We start from the raw sequence: 23,474 nt of genomic DNA, 5'->3' as shown, positions 1-23,474 counted from the left end.
TTAAGGTTGTAGCACCCTCGGCCAATGAAGCTAGTCAGCAACGCAACATCCCTTCCGTCACTGTAAGGCCACCATTTTCCGCACCACCGGCAGTATCTGTGCAGGTTTCTTTGCCAGCCAAAAGCAGTCAGGGTCAGGGAATCACCAGTTTAGTAGGAGGAAATATTGCATCTAGGGCACCGGCGGAAACAATACCGTCTCCAACCGTCTCTCAGTCTGCCATGTACACCGGCACACCCGAAAGTTCCACGATCTCCTGCTCTCCAGTCCAGCTCACCCTACATGAGACTCTGGTTAGAAAAAGGAAGTACTTATCCTCGCATCCGCGTACACAGGGTTTTAACGCCCACATAGCTAGACTAATCTCGTTAGAGATGATGCCCTACCGTTTAGTTGAAAGCGAAGCTTTTAAAGCCCTGATGGAGTACGCTGAACCACGATACGAGCTACCTAGTCGACACTTTTTTTCCAGAAAAGCCATCCCAGCCCTGCACCAGCATGTTAAACAGCGCATCGTCCATGCACTTAGGCAATCTGTGAGTACAAAGGTGCACCTGACTACAGATGCATGGACCAGTAGGCATGGCCAGGGACGTTATGTGTCCATCACGGCACACTGGGTGAATGTGGTGGATGCAGGGTCCACAGGCGACATCAATTTAGGGACAGTTGTGCCTAGCCCACGGTCTAGGAAACAGTTGGCTGTAGGCGTTCGCACCCCCTCCTCCTCGTCCTCCTGCAGAAGCTACAGCTCTTCCACAGAACGCAGTCGGCCAACCACTCCATCGGCAGATGACACTGTTGCACACCAGTTGTCCCATTATGGGCCAGCTACTGCCAAGCGTCAGCAGGCTGTATTGGCTATGAAGTGTTTGGGCGACAACAGACACACCGCGGAAGTTCTGTCCGAGTTCTTGCAACAAGAAACGCAGTCGTGGCTGGGCACAGTAGATCTTGAGGCAGGCAAGGTAGTGAGTGATAACGGAAGGAATTTCATGGCTGCCATCTCCCTTTCCCAACTGAAACACATTCCTTGCCTGGCTCACACCTTAAACCTGGTGGTGCAGTGCTTATTGAAAACTTATCCTGGGTTCTCCGACCTGCTCCTCAAAGTGCGTGCACTTTGCTCACATATCCGACGTTCGCCTGTACACGCCAGCCGTATGCAGACCTATCAGCGGTCTTTGAACCTTCCCCAGCATCGCCTAATCATAGACGTTGCAACAAGGTGGAACTCAACACTGCACATGCTTCAGAGACTGTGCGAACAGAGGCGTGCTGTTATTTATTTGTGGGAGGATACACGGGCAGGCAGTAGGATGGCAGACATGGAGTTGTCAGGTGTGCAGTGGTCGAAGATACAAGACATGTGTCAAGTCCTTCAGTGTTTTGAGGAATGCACACGGCTGGTTAGTGCAGACAACGCCGTAATAAGCATGAGCATCCCCCTAATGCGTCTGCTGATGCAAAGTTTGACGCACATAAAGGAGCAGGCGTCTGCACCAGAGGAAGAGGGAAGCCTTGATGACAGTCAGCCATTGTCTGGTCAGGGCAGTGTACAGGACGAGGTAGCGGGCGAAGAGGAGGTGGAGGACGAGGAGGATGATGGGGATGAGTATATTTTTAATGCGGAAACTTTCACGGGGGCACAGGAAATTGGTTGCGTGTCACGGCCGGGTTCTGGTTTTTTGAGGGACACAAGTGACGTAGATTTGCCTGCAACTGCCCCTCAACCAATCACAACCGGAGATTTGACAACTGGAACTTTGGCCCACATGGCGGATTATGCCTTACGTATCCTAAAAAGGGACACACGCATTACGAAAATGATGAACGATGACGATTACTGGTTGGCCTGCCTCCTTGATCCACGCTATAAAGGCAAATTGCAAAATATTATGCCACATGAGAACTTGGAACTAATATTAGCAACCAAACAATCAACTCTTGTTGACCGTTTGCTTCAGGCATTCCCAGCACACAGCGCACGTGATCGTTCTCACACGAGCTCCAGGGGGCAGCAGACTAGGAGTGTTAGGGGTGCACACATCAGAAGTGGCGTTGGACAGAGGGGTTTTCTGACCAGGTTGTGGAGTGATTTTGCTATGACCGCAGACAGGACAGGTACTGCTGCATCAATTGAAAGTGACAGGAGACAACATTTGTCCAGTATGGTTACTAACTATTTTTCATCCCTTATCGATGTTCTCCCTCAACCGTCATTCCCATTTGATTACTGGGCCTCCAAATTAGACACCTGGCCAGAATTGGCAGAATATGCATTGCAGGAGCTTGCTTGCCCGGCAGCAAGTGTCCTATCAGAAAGAGTATTCAGTGCTGCAGGGTCAATATTAACCGAAAAAAGGACTCGTCTGGCTACCCAAAATGTTGACGATCTAACATTCATTAAAATGAACCACAACTGGATTTCAAAATCTTTTGCCCCACCTTGCCCGGCCGACACCTAGCTTTCCTATGAAAAGCTCTTGCCTGTGAATTACTTTTCTAATGTCTAATTTGCTGCTGCAGATTGTACAGCATACGACATGTTTACACCTCCCTAAATGGCCAAACTCCCCACACGGGGCCGTGGTATCGCGACTTGGCGCAAGCACCCGTGAGACTGCTGTTTGTCTGAAGAGGTGGGTGTGCTCGCTTTTGGTTGACGGCATTGCTACTGGGTCCCTCATAGTACAATGTAGTGTCTCTGGCGGTGGTGGTGCGCACCCAACGTCAGACACACCGTTGTAACATGAGTGGCCCTGGGGCGGTCCCGCCGGCCTCAAGAGAGTTCCCCCCTACCCCAGCTCAAACTGGGCTCTACCACGTGCAAAATTATGTCGCACAGCTCCACCAATCTTTAGTCTATTCGCTGACATCATTCAATGTCTGGCACTGACAATACAAATTTGTAGACATCTATGATGCAACTTAAAGTAGTCTGTGTCTGTGTCCTATATTGGCACCATTAAATAGTTACTGCCAAATTACTATGTCAGAAACACAGCAGATGAGCCCACCCCTGTACCTAAGTATGCCACCTTTTTTTTTGTTTTGGTTGTTTTGCGAGACATTAACATCTATTTATATTTTGGGAGTACTGGGACAGACACTCCTTGCACTACTCCTCCACTCAGCACCAAGCTGCCTGCCCGTGTATCCATGTAACCGCTGTAAAACTGCCATGAGCCTATTGTTTGTTATTTTAGGCCTTTGAAGCCTTTCTGCGCTCCCTCCTTCCACTAGTCCTCCACTGACCAGACCACTGCTGCCCGTGTACCCCTGGAACCAATTTTAAAGTGCCTACAGCCAGCCCATTTTATTGTGTTAGGCCTTCGAAGCCTGTCTGCGGTCCATACTTCCACTAGGCCTCCACTGACCAGACCACTGCTGCCCGTGTACCCCTGGAACCAATTTTAAAGTGCCTACAGCCAGCCCATTTTATTGTGTTAGGCCTTCGAAGCCTGTCTGCGGTCCATACTTTAAATACTCCTCCACTCACCACCAAGCTGCCTGCCCGTGTATCCATGTAACCGCTGTAAAACTGCCATGAGCCTATTGTTTGTTATTTTAGGCCTTTGATAGCCTGTCTGCGGTCCCTACTCCTCCACTGACCACCAAGCTGCCTGCCCGTGTATCCATGTAACCGCTGTAAAACTGCCATGAGCCTATTGTTTGTTATTTTAGGCCTTTGAAGCCTTTCTGCGCTCCCTCCTTCCACTAGTCCTCCACTGACCAGACCACTGCTGCCCGTGTACCCCTGGAACCAATTTTAAAGTGCCTACAGCCAGCCCATTTTATTGTGTTAGGCCTTCGAAGCCTGTCTGCGGTCCATACTTCCACTAGGCCTCCACTGACCAGACCACTGCTGCCCGTGTACCCCTGGAACCAATTTTAAAGTGCCTACAGCCAGCCCATTTTATTGTGTTAGGCCTTCGAAGCCTGTCTGCGGTCCATACTTTAAATACTCCTCCACTCACCACCAAGCTGCCTGCCCGTGTATCCATGTAACCGCTGTAAAACTGCCATGAGCCTATTGTTTGTTATTTTAGGCCTTTGATAGCCTGTCTGCGGTCCCTACTCCTCCACTGACCACCAAGCTGCCTGCCCGTGTATCCATGTAACCGCTGTAAAACTGCCATGAGCCTATTGTTTGTTATTTTAGGCCTTTGAAGCCTTTCTGCGCTCCCTCCTTCCACTAGTCCTCCACTGACCAGACCACTGCTGCCCGTGTACCCCTGGAACCAATTTTAAAGTGCCTACAGCCAGCCCATTTTATTGTGTTAGGCCTTCGAAGCCTGTCTGCGGTCCATACTTCCACTAGGCCTCCACTGACCAGACCACTGCTGCCCGTGTACCCCTGGAACCAATTTTAAAGTGCCTACAGCCAGCCCATTTTATTGTGTTAGGCCTTCGAAGCCTGTCTGCGGTCCATACTTTAAATACTCCTCCACTCACCACCAAGCTGCCTGCCCGTGTATCCATGTAACCGCTGTAAAACTGCCATGAGCCTATTGTTTGTTATTTTAGGCCTTTGATAGCCTGTCTGCGGTCCCTACTCCTCCACTGACCACCAAGCTGCCTGCCCGTGTATCCATGTAACCGCTGTAAAACTGCCATGAGCCTATTGTTTGTTATTTTAGGCCTTTGAAGCCTTTCTGCGCTCCCTCCTTCCACTAGTCCTCCACTGACCAGACCACTGCTGCCCGTGTACCCCTGGAACCAATTTTAAAGTGCCTACAGCCAGCCCATTTTATTGTGTTAGGCCTTCGAAGCCTGTCTGCGGTCCATACTTCCACTAGGCCTCCACTGACCAGACCACTGCTGCCCGTGTACCCCTGGAACCAATTTTAAAGTGCCTACAGCCAGCCCATTTTATTGTGTTAGGCCTTCGAAGCCTGTCTGCGGTCCATACTTTAAATACTCCTCCACTCACCACCAAGCTGCCTGCCCGTGTATCCATGTAACCGCTGTAAAACTGCCATGAGCCTATTGTTTGTTATTTTAGGCCTTTGATAGCCTGTCTGCGGTCCCTACTCCTCCACTGACCACCAAGCTGCCTGCCCGTGTATCCATGTAACCGCTGTAAAACTGCCATGAGCCTATTGTTTGTTATTTTAGGCCTTTGAAGCCTTTCTGCGCTCCCTCCTTCCACTAGTCCTCCACTGACCAGACCACTGCTGCCCGTGTACCCCTGGAACCAATTATAAAGTGCCTACAGCCAGCCCATTTTATTATGTTAGGCCTTTGAAGCCTGTCTGCGGTCCCTACTTTAAATACTCCTCCACTCACCACCAAGCTGCCTGCCCGTGTATCCATGTAACCGATTTCAAACTGCCATGACTGCCTACTGTTTGTTATTTTAGGCCTTTGTGAGCCTGTCTGCGGCCCCTACTTGCAATACTCCTCCACTGACCACAATGCTGCCTGGAGTGCCTGCCTGTGTATCCATGTAACCGATTTCAAACTGCCATGACTGCCTACTGTTTGTTATTTTAGGCCTTTGTGAGCCTGTCTGCGGCCCCTACTTGCAATACTCCTCCACTGACCACAATGCTGCCTGGAGTGCCTGCCTGTGTATCCATGTAACCGATTTCAAACTGCCATGACTGCCTACTGTTTGTTATTTTAGGCCTTTGTGAGCCTGTCTGCGGCCCCTACTTGCAATACTCCTCCACTGACCACAATGCTGCCTGGAGTGCCTGCCTGTGTATCCATGTAACCGATTTCAAACTGCCATGACTGCCTACTGTTTGTTATTTTAGGCCTTTGTGAGCCTGTCTGCGGCCCCTACTTGCAATACTCCTCCACTGACCACAATGCTGCCTGGAGTGCCTGCCTGTGTATCCATGTAACCGATTTCAAACTGCCATGACTGCCTACTGTTTGTTATTTTAGGCCTTTGTGAGCCTGTCTGCGGCCCCTACTTGCAATACTCCTCCACTGACCACAATGCTGCCTGGAGTGCCTGCCTGTGTATCCATGTAACCGATTTCAAACTGCCATGACTGCCTACTGTTTGTTATTTTAGGCCTTTGTGAGCCTGTCTGCGGCCCCTACTTGCAATACTCCTCCACTGACCACAATGCTGCCTGGAGTGCCTGCCTGTGTATCCATGTAACCGATTTCAAACTGCCATGACTGCCTACTGTTTGTTATTTTAGGCCTTTGTGAGCCTGTCTGCGGCCCCTACTTGCAATACTCCTCCACTGACCACACCAATGCTGCCCGTGTACCCCTGGAACCTATTTAAAAGTTCATAGAGCCTAGTTATATATTTTATTTACTATTAATAAGGCCATGATGGACTACGCTGTACCACGCTACAAGCTAACCAGTCGACACTTCTTTTGCGAGAAAAGCCATCCCAACCCTCCACCAGCTTGTAGAAGACCGCATTGTCCATGCACTCTGGCAATCTGTGAGTACAAAGGTGCACCTGACAACAGACGCATGGACCTGTAGGCATGGCCACGGAAGATTACGTGTCCATTACGGCACAATGGGTTAATGTGTTGGATGCATGGTCCACAGAGGACAGCCTACTAAGTATGTCTGCAGTCCATAATTCAAATTGTCCTCCACTGTCTAAATCGGAGCTTCCACCTTCTGGCTTTCGGCCTATAGTATCAGAAATTAAACTGCATTTGGCCTTCAACTTTGGTTACGGCCTACTAACGGCTTCTGCCCCTCCCTGGTGTTGCCCACAACTAAATAAAGCTGAGCTTCAACCTTCCGGCTCTCATTAAGTGGTTTTGAAAAAAAAAAATGGTGGATAGGGCCTACTAACGGCTTCTTCCCCTCCCTGGTGTTGCCCTCAACTAAATAAAGCTGAGCTTCAACCTTCCGGCTATCATTAAGTGGTTTTGAAAAAACAAAATGGTGGATAGGGCCTACTAACGGCTTCTTCCCCTCCCTGGTGTTGCCCTCAACTAAATAAAGCTGAGCTTCAACCTTCCGGCTATCATTAAGTGGTTTTGAAAAAACAAAATGGTGGATAGGGCCTACTAACGGCTTCTGCCCCTCCCTGGTGTTGCCCTCAACTAAATAAAGCTGAGCTTCAACCTTCCGGCTCTCATTAAGTGGTTTTGAAAAAACAAAATGGTGGATAGGGCCTACTAACGGCTTCTTCCCCTCCCTGGTGTTGCCCTCAACTAAATAAAGCTGAGCTTCAACCTTCCGGCTATCATTAAGTGGTTTTGAAAAAACAAAATGGTGGATAGGGCCTACTAACGGCTTCTTCCCCTCCCTGGTGTTGCCCTCAACTAAATAAAGCTGAGCTTCAACCTTCCGGCTATCATTAAGTGGTTTTGAAAAAACAAAATGGTGGATAGGGCCTACTAACGGCTTCTGCCCCTCCGTGGTGTTGCCCTCAACTAAATAAAGCTGAGCTTCAACCTTCCGGCTCTCATTAAGTGGTTTTGAAAAAACAAAATGGTGGATAGGGCCTACTAACGGCTTCTGCCCCTCCCTGGTGTTGCCCTCAACTAAATAAAGCTGAGCTTCAACCTTCCGGCTCTCATTAAGTGGTTTTGAAAAAAAAAAATGGTGGATAGGGCCTACTAACGGCTTCTTCCCCTCCCTGGTGTTGCCCTCAACTAAATAAAGCTGAGCTTCAACCTTCCGGCTATCATTAAGTGGTTTTGAAAAAACAAAATGGTGGATAGGGCCTACTAACGGCTTCTTCCCCTCCCTGGTGTTGCCCTCAACTAAATAAAGCTGAGCTTCAACCTTCCGGCTATCATTAAGTGGTTTTGAAAAAACAAAATGGTGGATAGGGCCTACTAACGGCTTCTGCCCCTCCGTGGTGTTGCCCTCAACTAAATAAAGCTGAGCTTCAACCTTCCGGCTCTCATTAAGTGGTTTTGAAAAAACAAAATGGTGGATAGGGCCTACTAACGGCTTCTGCCCCTCCCTGGTGTTGCCCTCAACTAAATAAAGCTGAGCTTCAACCTTCCGGCTCTCATTAAGTGGTTTTGAAAAAACAAAATGGTGGATAGGGCCTACTAACGGCTTCTGCCCCTCCCTGGTGTTGCCCACAACTAAATAAAGCTGAGCTTCAACCTTCCGGCTCTCATTAAGTGGTTTTGAAAAAACAAAATGGTGGATAGGGCCTACTAACGGCTTCTGCCCCTCCCTGGTGTTGCCCACAACTAAATAAAGCTGAGCTTCAACCTTCCGGCTCTCATTAAGTGGTTTTGAAAAAACAAAATGGTGGATAGGGCCTACTAACGGCTTCTGCCCCTCCCTGGTGTTGCCCTCAACTAAATAAAGCTGAGCTTCAACCTTCCGGCTCTCATTAAGTGGTTTTGAAAAAACAAAATGGTGGATAGGGCCTACTAACGGCTTCTGCCCCTCCCTGGTGTTGCCCTCAACTAAATAAAGCTGAGCTTCAACCTTCCGGCTCTCATTAAGTGGTTTTGAAAAAACAAAATGGTGGATAGGGCCTACTAACGGCTTCTGCCCCTCCCTGGTGTTGCCCACAACTAAATAAAGCTGAGCTTCAACCTTCCGGCTCTCATTAAGTGGTTTTGAAAAAACAAAATGGTGGATAGGGCCTACTAACGGCTTCTGCCCCTCCCTGGTGTTGCCCACAACTAAATAAAGCTGAGCTTCAACCTTCCGGCTCTCATTAAGTGGTTTTGAAAAAACAAAATGGTGGTTAGGGCCTACTAACGGCTTCTGCCCCTCCCTGGTGTTGTCCTCAACTGAACAAAGCTGAGCTTCCACATTCTGCCTTTCGCCCTATACTATCAGATATTAAACTGCATTTGGCCTACTAGTGTGGTTAGGCCCTTGAAACAGTGTCTGCTGCTCTTGGGTTTGCTACTCCACTGAACAAAGCAATGCCGCCTGTTTAGTCCTGTTACCAATTTTGAACTGCATTTAGCCTACTTTATTCTTTGGCCCTATATCTGTTTCCTCCTCATCCTGCCCATTGCCCAGCCACTGCTAAATGAGTCTGCTGGTACATTGACCTAGACCACTACATTCCCCTTGTACTCTACACAGCCAGAATCTGACCCTGCTGAAAGTAAGGTTCCCCTTCTCGCATGTTATACCACCTTACACAGGGACAAAGAGGAAGGTGCAGATGAAAGTGCAGGTTCCTTCATCAGGTGGGGGGGGCATACTCGTTGGCGACGTCACTGGCACAGGGCCCCTCAGAGTACGCAAAAGTGTCGCTGCTGGTGGGAGGCGCCCCCGCCATGCAAACACACCGCCGTACTTTGAGGGGCCCTGTGCCAGTGCCAATGCGAACGAGTGGGCCCCCCCCTGCTTGCTCAGGATCACAGCACTTGCAACGTTTAAATACTTACCTTTCCCTGCAACACCGCCGTGACGTAGTCCGCATTTCCTGGGCCCACGAAAAAATTGAGCCAGCCCTACTCCCCCCACAACTTTTGCCAAATGACCCCCAATTCCCTATGCCCAACTATTATTATAAAGTTAATTACGATTGGCAAGCTTCAGAAACAAGAATGGATGTTTTTGGCATTAAAATGGGCACTGTAGGTGTTTTCCTGGCCTCCACTCACTGCCGACTATGCTTCCCCATTGACTTGCATTGGGTTTCGTGTTTCGGTCGATCCCCGACTTTTAGCGATAATCGGCCGAATGCACTCGACTCGACTCTGGACAAAATCGGGTTTCCCAAAACCCTACTCGATCTGAAAAAAATGAAAGTCGCTCAACCCTAATCAGAGCCCTTCCTGGTCAAATCCGTCAAAGGTTTAACCACGTTAGAAAAATTAGCGATGAAACGACGGTAAAAATTAGCAAAACCCAAGAACTTCTGAAGACTCTTAACAGACGTGGGCTGAGTCCAGTCATGAATAGCCTGGACCTTGACTGGGTCCATCTCCACAGCAGAAGGAGAAAAAATAAAACCCAAAAAGGAGACCTTCTGTACTCTGAAGAGGCATTTTGAGCCCTTCACAAATAAAGCATTGGCACGCAGGACCCGAAACACCATCCTGACCTGCTTCACATGGGACTCCGAATCATCAGAGAAGACCAAAATGTCATCCAGATAAACAATCATAAATTTATCCAGATATTCACGGAAAATGTCATGCATGAAGGACTGAAACACAGAAGGAGCATTAGAGAGTCCAAAAGGCATCACCAAGTACTCAAAATGGCCTTCGGGCGTATTAAATGCTGTTTTCCATTCATCTCTCTGCTTAATGCGCACAAGATTATATGCACCACGGAGATCTATGTTGGTGAACCAACTGGCACCCTTAATCCGAGCAAACAAATCAGATAATAGTGGCAAAGGATACTGAAATTTGACTGTAATGTTATTCAGAAGGCGATAATCTATACACGGTCTCAAAGAACCGTCCTTCTTGGCCACAAAAAAGAATCCTGCACCAAGAGGGGAAGAGGATGGGCGAATATGTCCCTTCTCCAAATCCTCCTTTATATAACTCCGCATCGCGGCATGCTCTGGTATAGACAAATTAAAAAGTCGTCCCTTAGGGAATTTACTACCAGGAATTAAATTTATAGCACAGTCACAATCCCTATGAGGGGGCAGGGCACCGGACCTGGGCTCATCAAATACATCCTGGTAGTCAGACAAAAACTCAGGGACCTCAGAAGGAGTGGAAGAAGCAATAGACACCAATGGAGTATCGCCATGAATTCCCTGACAACCCCAACTAGACACAGACATAGCTTTCCAATCTAAAACTGGATTATGAGCCTGCAACCATGGCAGACCCAAAACGACAACATCATGTAAATTATGCAGAACAAGAAAGCGAATCACCTCCTGATGAACGGGAGTCATGCACATGGTCATTTGCGTCCAATACTGAGGTTTATTCTCAGCCAATGGCGTAGCATCAATTCCCCTCAGAGGAATAGGAAATTCCAAAGGCTCCAGGACAAAACCACAGCGCCTGGCAAATGACAAATCCATCAGATTCAGGGCAGCACCCGAATCCACAAAGGCCATAACCGAGTAGGACGACAAAGAACAAATCAAAGCAACAGACAAAATAAACTTAGGCTGTATAGTACCAATGGTGACAGGTTTAGCGACCTTTTTTAAGCGTTTAGAGCATGCTGAGATAACATGAGCAGAATCACCACAGTAAAAGCACAACCCATTTTGACATCTATGACTTTGTCGCTCAATTCTGGTCAGAGTTCGATCACATTGCATAGACTCAGGTCTCTGTTCAGAAAATACCGCCAAAGGATGAGCAGATCTGCGCTCCCGCAAACGCCGATCAACCTGAATGGCTAAAGCCATAGAATCACTCAGACTTGTAGGGGTGGGGAACCCCACCATAACATTTTTAATGGCTTCAGAAAGACCTTCTCTGAAATTTGCAAGCAGGGCACACTCATTCCATTGAGTAAGCACTGACCATTTCCGAAATTTTTGACAATACACCTCTGCTTCATCCTGCCCTTGAGAAAGGGCCAGCAACGCTTTTTCTGCCTGATTCTCAAGATTAGGCTCCTCATAAAGCAGTCCAAGAGCCAGAAAAAACGCATCCACATTAAGCAATGCAGGATCTCCTGGCGCCAGAGAGAAGGCCCAATCCTGAGGGTCGCCACGTAACAAGGAGATAACAATCTTTACTTGCCGAGCGGAATCACCAGAGGAACGAGGTCTCAGAGATAGAAATAACTCACAATTATTCTTAAAATTCTGAAACCTAGATCTATCTCCAGAAAACAACTCAGGAATGGGTATCTTTGGTTCTGACATAGGGCTATGAATAACAAAATCCTGAATACTTTGCACCCGTGCAGCAAGATGATCCACACTAGAAGTCAGAGTCTGAACATCCATGTCTGCAGCTGAGCTCAAAACCACCCAGAGTTCAAGGGGATGAAAGAAGCTAAACAGACTGCAGCAAAGATAAAGCGGGAGGAGAAAAAAAAAAAATGTATTCAGGTCTTCTTTTTATCCCACTTCTGCGATGCGTCAACACTTTTTGGCCTGCTATACTGTTATGATCCTTAGTGGTTGAGGATCACAAATTACTCCAGCTAAGTAACAAACATAGGACAAGCTCTAGGGAGGTGACAAGCTGGACTGACCGCAAATCTGAACCTAACCAAACACACTAGAAGTAGCCGGTGAACGTGCCTGAATTCCTAGACGTCTCGAGCCAGCCTAAGGAACTAACTACCCCTAGAGAGAAAGAAAGACCTCTCTTGCCTCCAGAGAAATAATCCCCAAAGATATAGAAGCCCCAAACAAATAATAACGGTGAGGAAAGAGGAAGGCACATACACAGGGGTGAAAGCAGCTTCAGCAAATGAGGCCCACTAATACTAGATAGCAGAAAATAGAAAAGGGAATCTACATAATGAACACTGATAATCAAAAAATGATCAAACAAAAACTTAGCTTGTCTTGGAGAGACTGGGAGCAAGGTAGACACACGGAATCTGAAGAGCACTGAATACATTGATAGCAGGCAAGGAACTGAGTATCCAGGTGGGCTAAATAGAAAACAAACCAAGGATAATGAACCAGCTGATGAAGCCAACCTGCAGAAGGACAACACTACACAGTACCGCTTGTGACCACTAGAGGGAGCCCAGAAATAGAGTTCACAACAGTAATCAATGTTTTATGTACTGTATGTCTATATGTATGTATTGTATGTAATGTATGAATGTATTGTATGTAGTATATATGTAGTATGTATGTAGTATGTTGTATGAATGTAGTATGTATGTAGTATGTATGTAGTATGTACTGTATGTAGTATGCATTTTGCATGTATGTAGTATGTTGTATGTATGTATGTATGTAGTATGTACTGTATGTAGTATGCATTTTGCATGTATGTAGTATGTTGTATGTATGTAGTATGTATGTAGTATGTATGTAGTATGTATGTATGTAGTATGTATGTAGTATGTTGTATGTATATTGTATGTATGTAGTATGTATGTAGTATGTTGTATGTATGTAGCATGTATGTATGTACTGTATGTATGTAATATGTATGTTGTATGTATGTAGTATGTATGTAGTATGTATGTTTGTATGTATGTATGTAGTATGCATGTATGTATTGTAAAGCTGCAGTAGCTTCGTACGCAGTGAAGAAGCAGTGACCCACAAATTCAAACTCAAAAGTCTCTTTTATTGTGTTACTTCACACAGTCAATATAGTAAACGGCTTCTTCATACAGTCCATTAATAATGCATGGCTATATGACGCAGTCAATACACAGGCCGAACTTCCCTCTGTCCAGTTTCCCTGGGTGACCGCACGCTGGTAACAAGTCTCTGTACACACTCAGTGCACTGCACTCTTTATCCTCTGGAGTGCAGCCGGATACACATAAGACAGCCCAAGACGCAGGGTGTCAGTCCTCTGTACTCACTCAGCGCACTGCACTCTTTATCCTCTGGAGTGCAGCCGGGTACATATAAATGCATATAACTTCAGTGATCAGTTTACACCAGTACAATGCAATACATTTCACATGGCTTTAGATTTGCGGTCCCTAAACAGGCCAGACTTCCCTTGTCCAGTTTCCCTGGGCGACCGCACGCCATCTCAGTCTCTATACGTCTCCATACACACAGCCTCATATGTTGCAGACACTACTCACGCCAGCCCTCCTCTGACTAGTTCTCGTGGGTGTCCTTCATCGCTGTATCACAGTCTCTTCACAGACTCTTTACTCACACAGCCTCATATGTTGCAGACACTACTCACGCCAGCCCTCCTCTGACTAGTTCTCGTGGGTGTCCTGCATCGCTGTATCAGTCTCTTCACAGACTCTTTACTCACACAGTCGTACACAGTTCAGGATATCCTCCGGATAGCAGCCGGGCACCATATCCACCTGTTTGCAATCGTTGCACATGCTAGTCCTCTTTCGGGCACAGGACATCCACCTCCGGGCACAGAACATCCACCTCCGGGCACAGGTCTGTCCAAATCCGACTCCTACGGGCACAGGACAACCACCTCCGGGCACAGGACTGTCCACCTACGGGCACAGAACTGTCCACCTCCGAGACCAGTTCCATGGACGACTTGCATCTCTGTGTACGCTGCGGGTGCCAGGCTATTCAGCTGCCCTGGGTGCTGGCTCTGCTGGCCTCCATGAACTCTGCAGACCAGCACACACCAGACTGACACTGACGTGCACCTCGCACACCTGGCCTCACCTGGCCAGACACCTGACATGGCCTGCACGGCCTGACACGGCCTGCACGGCCTGACACACCCAAACCCCTTACTGCAGGGCTTTTAAACACACACAAACCTGTGGCCTTCAGCCACCTGGAAAACCCGGACCGGAAATCCATGACTCTCATGCACACCTATGGACTTCATCCATCTGCATGCACATTCTGGGGAGAACAAACAGCGCCCCCTAGCTTTATCAGAGGCCACAGCCTCACATATCCTCCCCCCCTGTTCATACCTGTGGGGTTGAACACTTGTTACCCCGTATGGGCGCGAGATAATAAGGCATCCGTATGACCCTGTGACATCCCCGCCCAAAACAACGTTTTCAGTTTCTCCTGCCAAAACCTCTAGGGGGAGCCTATCGGGATTACACACTGATCCTAATTTGGCGACCCCTATGGCAGGTATCTCAATATTTTCAGGTTCTACGCCAAAAAGAGTACATAAACACATTCTCTGCTGCAACTGCAGCGCCTCTAGCTGTTGCTGCCAGAACTGCAGCTCCTGCTGCGCAGACTTCGTGGACCCGCCGATCCACAGCAAATCTTCGTAACCCTACCGAGTTACCGCCAGAAGCTTTCAATCTTCATGGCCCCGCCGAGCCACAGCAAGACAGTCTTGAGAAAAAAAAATTTCCAGCTGACTTTGCACAATGCTATGCAGCACGCTTTGGGGTATGCCTCAGTTCACACTGCCCGCATTCTCCACCATATGTAAAGCTGCAGTAGCTTCGTACGCAGTGAAGAAGCAGTGACCCACAAATTCAAACACAAAAGTCTCTTTTATTGTGTTACTTCACACAGTCAATATAGTAAACGGCTTCTTCATACAGTCCATTAATAATGCATGGCTATATGACGCAGTCAATACACAGGCCGAACTTCCCTCTGTCCAGTTTCCCTGGGTGACCGCACGCCGGTAACAAGTCTCTGTACACACTCAGTGCATTGCACTCTTTATCCTCTGGAGTGCAGCCGGATACACATAAGACAGCCCAAGACGCAGGGTGTCAGTCCTCTGTACTCACTCAGCGCACTGCACTCTTTATCCTCTGGAGTGCAGCCGGGTACATATAAATGCATATAACTTCAGCGATCAGTTTACACCAGTACAATGAAATACATTTCACATGGCTTTAGATTTGCGGTCCCTAAACAGGCCAGACTTCCCTTGTCCAGTTTCCCTGGACGACCGCACGCCATCTCAGTCTCTATACGTCTCCATACACACAGCCTCATATGTTGCAGACAGTACTCACGCCAGCACTCCTCTGACTAGTTCTCGTGGGTGTCCTGCATCGCTGTATCACAGTCTCTTCACAGACTCTTTACTCACACAGTCGTACACAGTTCAGGATATCCTCCGGATAGCAGCCGGGCACCATATCCACCTGTTTGCAATCGTTGCACATGCTAGTCCTCTTTCGGGCACAGGACATCCACCTCTGGGCACAGAACATCCACCTCCGGGCACAGGTCTGTCCACATCCGACTCCTACGGGCACAGGACAACCACCTCCGGGCACAGGACTGTCCACTTCCGGGCACAGGACTGTCCACCTCCGAGACCAGTACCATGGACGACTTGCATCTCTGTGTACGCTGCGGGTGCCAGGCTATTCAGCTGCCCTGGGTGCTGGCTCTGCTGGCCTCCATGAACTCTGCAGACCAGCACACACCAGACTGACACTGACGTGTACCTCGAATACCTGGCCTCACCTGGCCAGACACCTGACATGACCTGCACGGCCTGACACGGCCTGCACGGCCTGACACACCCAAACCCCTTACTGCAGGGCTTTTAAACACACACAAACCTGTGGCCTTCAGCCACCTGGAAAACCCGGACCGGAAATCCATGACTCTCATGCACACCTATGGACTTCATCCGTCTGCATGCACATTCTGGGGAGAACAAACAGCGCCCCCTAGCTGTATCAGAGGCCACAGCCTCACAGTATGTAGTATGTATGTAGTATGTATGTATGTAGTATGTATGTAATATGTATGTATGTATGTAGTATGTATGTATGTTGTATGTATGTAGTATGTATGTTGTATGTATGTAGTATGTAGTGTGTATGTTGTATGTATGTATGTATGTAGTATGTATGTTGTATGTATGTATGTGGATCGCCCCCACGTTAAGGGCAATGGGGTACTCGGTACCGGGTCTCTCTCTCTCGGTTTTGGGGATGTCATGGTGGCCCGACCCGGTCTGTGGCCCTTTGAGGGACGTCCAGTAAAAGAGTTTATAGATGGGGGAATTGTTCGTGACACCACCTGTGGTATTCGGTCAGGGTGACCGACGCTGCTTAGGGGTCCGTTGGGGAGATGGAATGGCAGCTAGATCGTGTTTCTTCCCACAGGTGAAGTGTATCCCCAAGGCCTCCCAGGAGTGTAGGTGGTGATGGTGGACGATGTAAGGCGCAATGAATAACGAGGACACAAAGGTTGCAGTCTCTTTACCTTTAACTGAAGACTTCAGCGTCCACAGTCCAGAGTACCGTTCACAGAGCAGGCAGAGTCCGGCCGGTCCAAAGGCAAATCCAGAGTTCCCTTATCCAGGTGGAAATCAGTAGCCTTCCTACCAGCACCTGTGTGTTGTAGTACCTCCCTGCTGAGCACCACGGGATAGTACTCACAACTTTCGTGGATGTTTCTGATGTTCTCTCTCTCTGTCCCCCAGATGGTATGGATAGGATAACCCGTATGACTGGGATAGCCTGGGGCTTCTTTGTAGGGACCCTAGAGATGCCCCGACCCCCACAATTTGCCACCGTGTCTTCTTAGGTATTAAGGTCGGGCAGCCAACTTGGAATTGACTGTCCTGCCAGTCTCTGAAGTAATGCGTAGAGTCAATTACCCCCTCGGTGTTCCGGCCACCAGCTACATGCCTCAGAAGGAGGCTGCCGATCTTGGGGCAGAACTCCTCCTGGTATTATCTCCTTGTGCTGTGACTTCGTTTCTCACTCTGCAAAATACAATTCCTTTCTTGTCCTTTCTTAGGATGCTGCCGCACGTGGGGCAGGCGCAGCTCCATGTCTGTCTGTCTCGTGCTAGGCCTCTGTCAGGATCCCACCCCTGACAGGGACCCTCTGTCTGCAGCGAAGATGTTCCTCCTTTCTCCCTGTCTGCCTGACAGGTGTTGCCTGGGCCGAGCCCAGTCAGCTTCTGACTAACTTCCTATCCAACCCACCAGTTTTACCCTATTGTGAGGAGTGTCCTAATAGATAGGAGCAAGGCTCCCCCTGGTGGACTGGAGTGTGAAGTGTAGTGTGTGACTTGTGATACCTGGCAAGGTGAACTCTTTTAGTACCATCAGACATAATATCACTCCCCCTGGTGGAAGAGCGACATTACTGCAATGACCAGGACTCTGGGGCCCTGCATATGTATGTAGTATGTACTGTATGTAGTATGTATGTATGTAGTATGTATGTAGTATGTATGTTGTATGTATGTAGTATGTAGTATGTATGTATGTTGTATGTATGTAGTTTGTATGTATGCAGTATGTATGTAGTATGTATGTTGTTTGTATGTAGCATGTAGTATGTATGTTGTATGTATGTAGTATGTATGTAGTATGTATGTATATTGTATGTATGTAGTAGAGTATGTATGTATGTAGTATGTATGTATTATGTAGTATGTATGTTGTATGTATGTTGTATGCATGTAGTATGTATGTATGTAGTATGTTGTGTGTAGTATGTATGTTTGTGTTTTTTTTTACATTCAACACATTAGCCAGATGATGGGACTACTACTGTCCCATCATTGGTTAATGTGTCAATCACTGTCATTGTAGCAGGCATAGCCCGATGGGACTTGTAGTCCCATCGAACGATGCCTGCACACACACACAGCCCCCAAGAGGCCCGCATAGACCCCCGGCAGCCTGCACAGACCCCTGGCAGGCCCGCACAGACCCCCGGAAGCCCGCACAGACCCCCAGCAGGCCCGCACAGACCCCCGGCAGCCCACACAGACCCCCAAGAGGCCCGCACAGACCCCCCACAATGCCACACAGACACGCATTCTCCACCCATGCACCGCCCACACTCTTCCTCCCTCCGGAACTGGATGTGCAAAGGAAAGAAAGGGCTTATTTTCATTCCGATATTTGTGTCCCATTGAGTTGCATTGGTTTCCGGTATCGGTATCGGCGATACCCGATATTTTTTGGGTATCGGTGCGATGCGATCCAATCCGATCTGATATTTCCCGATATCGGAAGGTATCGCTCAACACTGGCTGTAATGAATCAGGCCCCGTAAGTATATTTGAAACACTTTTATTTTACAATACAGGGGAAAGTAAAGAAGGAAAGGGGGGCTTTCCAGGTATTCATTCAAAACTTAAAAACAAGTCATAGGCAATAATATGAACATTGAAAATAATAACATGAAAATATTACCTCTTTTTTTTCTTTAGTTTCTAAAAAAAGCTACTTACATCTGGTCGGACCAATAAGGCAGAATTGAAAGCATCCACAGCTCTTTCAAACTCTCCACTAAGGTTGAATAAGACTCCCAGCCCAGTCTGCAAGTCAGGATCTATTAGATCACCATTCTGATGTGCTGCTTCCAGGTACAGCTCTTTCACCTCTTCCAGAGAACTACTACATTAAACAAAAAAAAGTCAGGATCAATAAATGATTACTTGAAACATTGGGATCTCACTCTAAATTGCACATGTTTTAGAAAACCTAGCTTATATAAATAGTCCTATATATCTATCAAGATAGATTTGAAAGCAATATGTCTATGAAAAAAAATGTAAATACAATTTTTTATCTATTTAGAAACTGTAAATAGTAATATGCATTGTTGTTTTCTCCCAACTAGTGTTCCATATTTCTTGGTGATTGGATAGTAATTTTGTGAAATATAGCCTAGTGTGAGAACACAGAGCTGCATAGGTTATAAATGATTTTTTGTGGATAAAATGTATTTAATTGTGGTCATTCTTTTTAATAGTGAATTACAAATTGATGCAGTGCTGGTGATTGACCCCTAGATGTCAGATATGTCAGTCAGTCTTCTCTTACAGCTAAAATGACTCTCTTCTAGTATATGGATAAGGAGTAATACCAATGGCTGCACATGGCATAAGTATGTTGGCACTCTGAACTCTTGCCTTTTTTATACTTGAAGGGGTAGAATATACATTTTTTAATTTTTTGTGTGGTCCTCTAGGGTAAACAGAACTCAATTGTTAAAAAATCATAGAGAGGTTTAATTTTTAATCTGCTACACGATAAATAGGATCCCTGCAGCAGGGAAGTAATTTCAAGCATTCAGGCAGCATTTCAGGTTTGATCTATAGGTCTATGTTTTATGCCAAAGTACAAAATTTATTAATACAATGACAACAGAAAAACAAAGGAAATGAGGGATTAATCACAAGGGAATGTAACACAAAATGGTGCAAAAAATAGGCCGCGCAGAGACCAAAACTGCAATTTAGTAGATATAAATAGCTCACAAACTAAGTCTCAAAAATGTGTTATATTGCACTCAATAACTCTACCCCAAATATTAAATCCAAATCTAAATGTGGTTATAGAACCTATAAGTGTCGCATATGGGGTATGACCATAGTATATAACAGCATAGGTTTGCCCATACCGGCCACAATTTGACCATTGCTAGCCTACAATTAAAGTGCCATAGGCCCGTGCATAATTAGCAGCATACGGTACAAAATGTAAAACATTACCGATATTGGTAGGGCAAACAAGTTCAGCCAGGTCAGTGCGCGTCCGCCCCGACGCGCGTTTCGGACCTTCCTTCTTCGGGGGGCCTGCATTCTGCCCAAATGTATTCCATTTTATACCATCCCAGAGTGTGCCGGCATTGCCGCCTGACCGGAAATGACATTCTCGGCAGGAAATGACGTGCCCGTCTCCAAGCCGACCACGACGCCAGGCGGCGTCGGCGTCACATGACCGCAGACCCTGCAACCATGGTGAGATGCCGAGAGGCGCCGGGGGCAGCAGGGGCACTGAGGACCGGCGCGTACATACCGAGAAGGTATATTTAAAAGACACCATACCACACGGTCATCGATTGGCACAAATAATTCATGGATTTAGAACACCAAAAACAATTGACATAATTAACAAAGGTAATAATTAAATAGTGCAACACACATCGCATATTAACAAAAATCATAACTCTACAGACAACGAGCAGTATGATAATTTAATATTGAGTTGTCTTTCCAATTTGCTGCCTCAATACTCTGTAAAAGGCTGGATTTGTCAGACGAGTTGTGCAGTATAGATCGATAGAATATTAATCAACGGCGTCACATGGAAAGGATGGTATAAATTCAAGGCACATATAGACCGATACTGTGAATATAAAAACATATAAAAACAATTAAAAACAGGGCACACATAATGGTAAACATTCCAGATCATAGAAATGGGGCAAAAGATAGTCTCATTCAATCCAGATAGATGGACTGTTTGAAGGGTCCAAATCCATCTGGATTCCATTTGGGCTAGTCTCTTTGAAATACTCCCGCCACGAATACCAGCCTCTAGCTTATCAATACCGCGGAATCTAATGAGGCTGCCATCACAACCATGATATTCCCTGAAGTGGCGGGGGAGAGTCTTGAGCTGTGATATATCCGATTGTGTGGACGCCGCAAGAATGCCACGTACATGTTCTCTAATCCGAACTTTAAATTGCCTGGTAGTAAGGCAAACATATATTTTATTGCACGGGCAAACCGCGTAATAAACTACATTTTTATCAGTACAAGAAATCCTTTTTCTAATTTCAAATTGTCTGGAGCCCTTAGAATCAGTGAACGTATTGCATCGTTCAACATTAGGGCAAGCCACACATCGGCCACACGGAAAACAGCCCCGTCTCTCCGCCGCCACATCAAGGAAGGTTGCCACCGGTTCACCTACATAATGGCTGTGGACTAAGTGGTCTCGCAAGTTCTTAGAACGTCTTGCCGTGATGGAAGCATGCTCAGGTATAAATCTTGAAAGAATGGGATCAGCCGTCAAAATATGCCAAGATCTATCCAGGGCCCGTCGCATATGGGGAAAATGGGAGTGATATTTCGTTACAAACCGGACATCTTGATTTTTACTAGTATTATCCCCATATAATAAAGCATGTCGTGATAAATGCTTTGCCCTATTGAATGCTTTTTTTATTTTCCGGTTGCTATAACCCCGCTCTATTAGCCTACTTTTTAAATCTGCAGCTTGTACTAAGAAATCTTCATCAGTAGAACAAAGTCTACGCAAGCGCAGAAATTGTCCGGTAGGGATGGACTGAATCATATGTCCAGGATGGGAGGACGTTGCGTGCAATAGCAAGTTGGTGGAGGTAGGCTCCTGGAAGATATTAGTTTGTATTTCACCAGAATTATCACGTTTAAGTGTTACATCAAGAAACTCCACTGACTCACTATCATATTTATAGGTTACATAAATATTCTGGTCATTCACATTTAAGGATGACATAATATCATGAAGACATTTTTCAGATCCCTGCCAGATCAGTAAAATGTCATCAATGTACCGCGTCCAAGAGAGGACGTGGCCCAATGACGACGGCTGATCTGGCAGGGAGAGGTCCCTTTCCCACAGCCCCAGGAACAGGTTGGCATAAGCCAGGGCAAAGGAAGCCCCCATAGCTGTTCCCTGGAGCTGCAGGAAAAAGGACCCCTTAAAGACAAAAAAATTGTGAGTCAGTGTGAATCTGAGCAATACCAGTAATAATTCCCTGATAGGTTTTGGCAAATTGGAAGTCTCCAAAAAGAATTCCACTGCCCTAATTATTATTATTATTATTTATTGTTATAGCGCCATTTATTCCATGGCGCTTTACAAGTGAGGAGGGGTATACATAATAAAAACAAGTACAATAATCTTAAACAATACAAGTCATAACTGGTACAGGAGGAGTGAGGACCCTGCCCGCGAAGGCTCACAATCTACAAGGGATGGGTGAGAATACAGTAGGTGAGGATAGAGCTGATCGTGCAGCGGTTGGTTGATCGGTGGTTACTGCAGGTTGTAGGCTTGTCGGAAGAGGTGGGTCTTCAGATTCTTTTTGAAGATTCTGATGGTAGGCGAGAGTCTGATGTGTTGTGGTAGAAGGTTCCAGAGTAGGGGTGATACGCGAGAGAAATCTTGTATACGATTGTGGGAAGAGGAGATAAGAGGGGAGTAGAGAAGGAGATCTTGTGAGGATCGGAGGTTGCGTGTAGGTAAGTACCGGGAGACGAGGTCACAGATGTATGGAGGAGACAGGTTGTGGATGGCTTTGTATGTCATCGTTAGGGTTTTGTACTGGAGTCTCTGGGCAATGGGGAGCCAGTGAAGGGATTGACAGAGGGGAGAGGCCGGAGAATAGCGGGGGGACAGGTGGATTAGTCGGGCAGCAGAGTTTAGAATAGATTGGAGGGGTGCGGGAGTGTTCGAGGGGAGGCCACAGAGCAGGAGGTTGCAGTAGTCGAGGCGAGACATGATGAGGGCATGGACTAGGGTTTTTGCAGATTCTTGGTTGAGGAATAAACGGATTCGTGAAATATTTTTGAGTTGAAGTCGGCATACCGTCATCGTGCCTTATACTCGTGTATAAGGACTCGATGTCTGCTGTAACCAGCATTGCATCGTTGTCCAAATATACACCATCGACCCGCCTTAAAAGGTCACTAGTATCCTTCAAATAAGAAGGTAATCCTTCTACGAGAGTTTGAAGTTTTGAATCAATCCAGCGATTTATATTTTCCAGGAAATTCCCCCCACCAGATATAATAGGACGACCAGGAGGCGCCTGCGTGTCCTTATGAATTTTGGACAAAAGGTAAAAAGTGGGGATCGTAGGTTCTATCACCATGAGAGCGGTAGCCAATTCCTTGGTGATGATCCCCACTTCTCTAGCATCATTGATGATAGACTGAAGCTGTGTCAAGTAGGCGGACAAGGGGTTATAAGTAGTGTTGAGCATTCTGATACCACAAGTATCGGGTATCGGCCGATATTTGCTGTACTGGAATTCCGATACCGAGTTCCGATATTTTTGTGATATCGGAAATCGGAATCGGAAGTTCCCAGTGTATGGTTCCCAGGGTCTGGAGGAGAGGAGACTCTCCTTCAGGCCCTGGGATCCATTTTCATGTAAAAAATAAAGAATAAAAATAAAAAATATGGATATACTCACCCCTCCGGCGGACCCTGGACCTTAGCGATGTAACCGGCAGCCTCCGTTCCTAAGAATGCAGTGAGTGTAGG

The 23,474-nt window shown here is 46.9% G+C and overlaps 1 protein-coding gene across 3 annotated transcripts in view; it reads right to left on the bottom strand.

Moving 5' to 3' along the window:
• Positions 1-23,474, bottom strand: part of PEX5L (peroxisomal biogenesis factor 5 like) — a 502,469-nt gene that overhangs the window by 31,409 nt on the left and 447,586 nt on the right. For all 3 annotated transcript variants that reach the window (XM_077290453.1, XM_077290454.1, XM_077290455.1), the window contains one exon: positions 18,656-18,821. In XM_077290453.1, the coding sequence (XP_077146568.1) occupies positions 18,656-18,821 (166 nt within the window). The remainder of the gene's footprint in view (positions 1-18,655; positions 18,822-23,474) is intronic.

Source organism: Ranitomeya variabilis, chromosome 2 (assembly GCF_051348905.1).
Source record: "Ranitomeya variabilis isolate aRanVar5 chromosome 2, aRanVar5.hap1, whole genome shotgun sequence".
NCBI classification, from domain to species: Eukaryota; Metazoa; Chordata; class Amphibia; order Anura; family Dendrobatidae; genus Ranitomeya; species Ranitomeya variabilis.
Note: the sequence above shows the minus strand (reverse complement) of the source record. Positions and strands in the feature narration are given on the sequence as shown.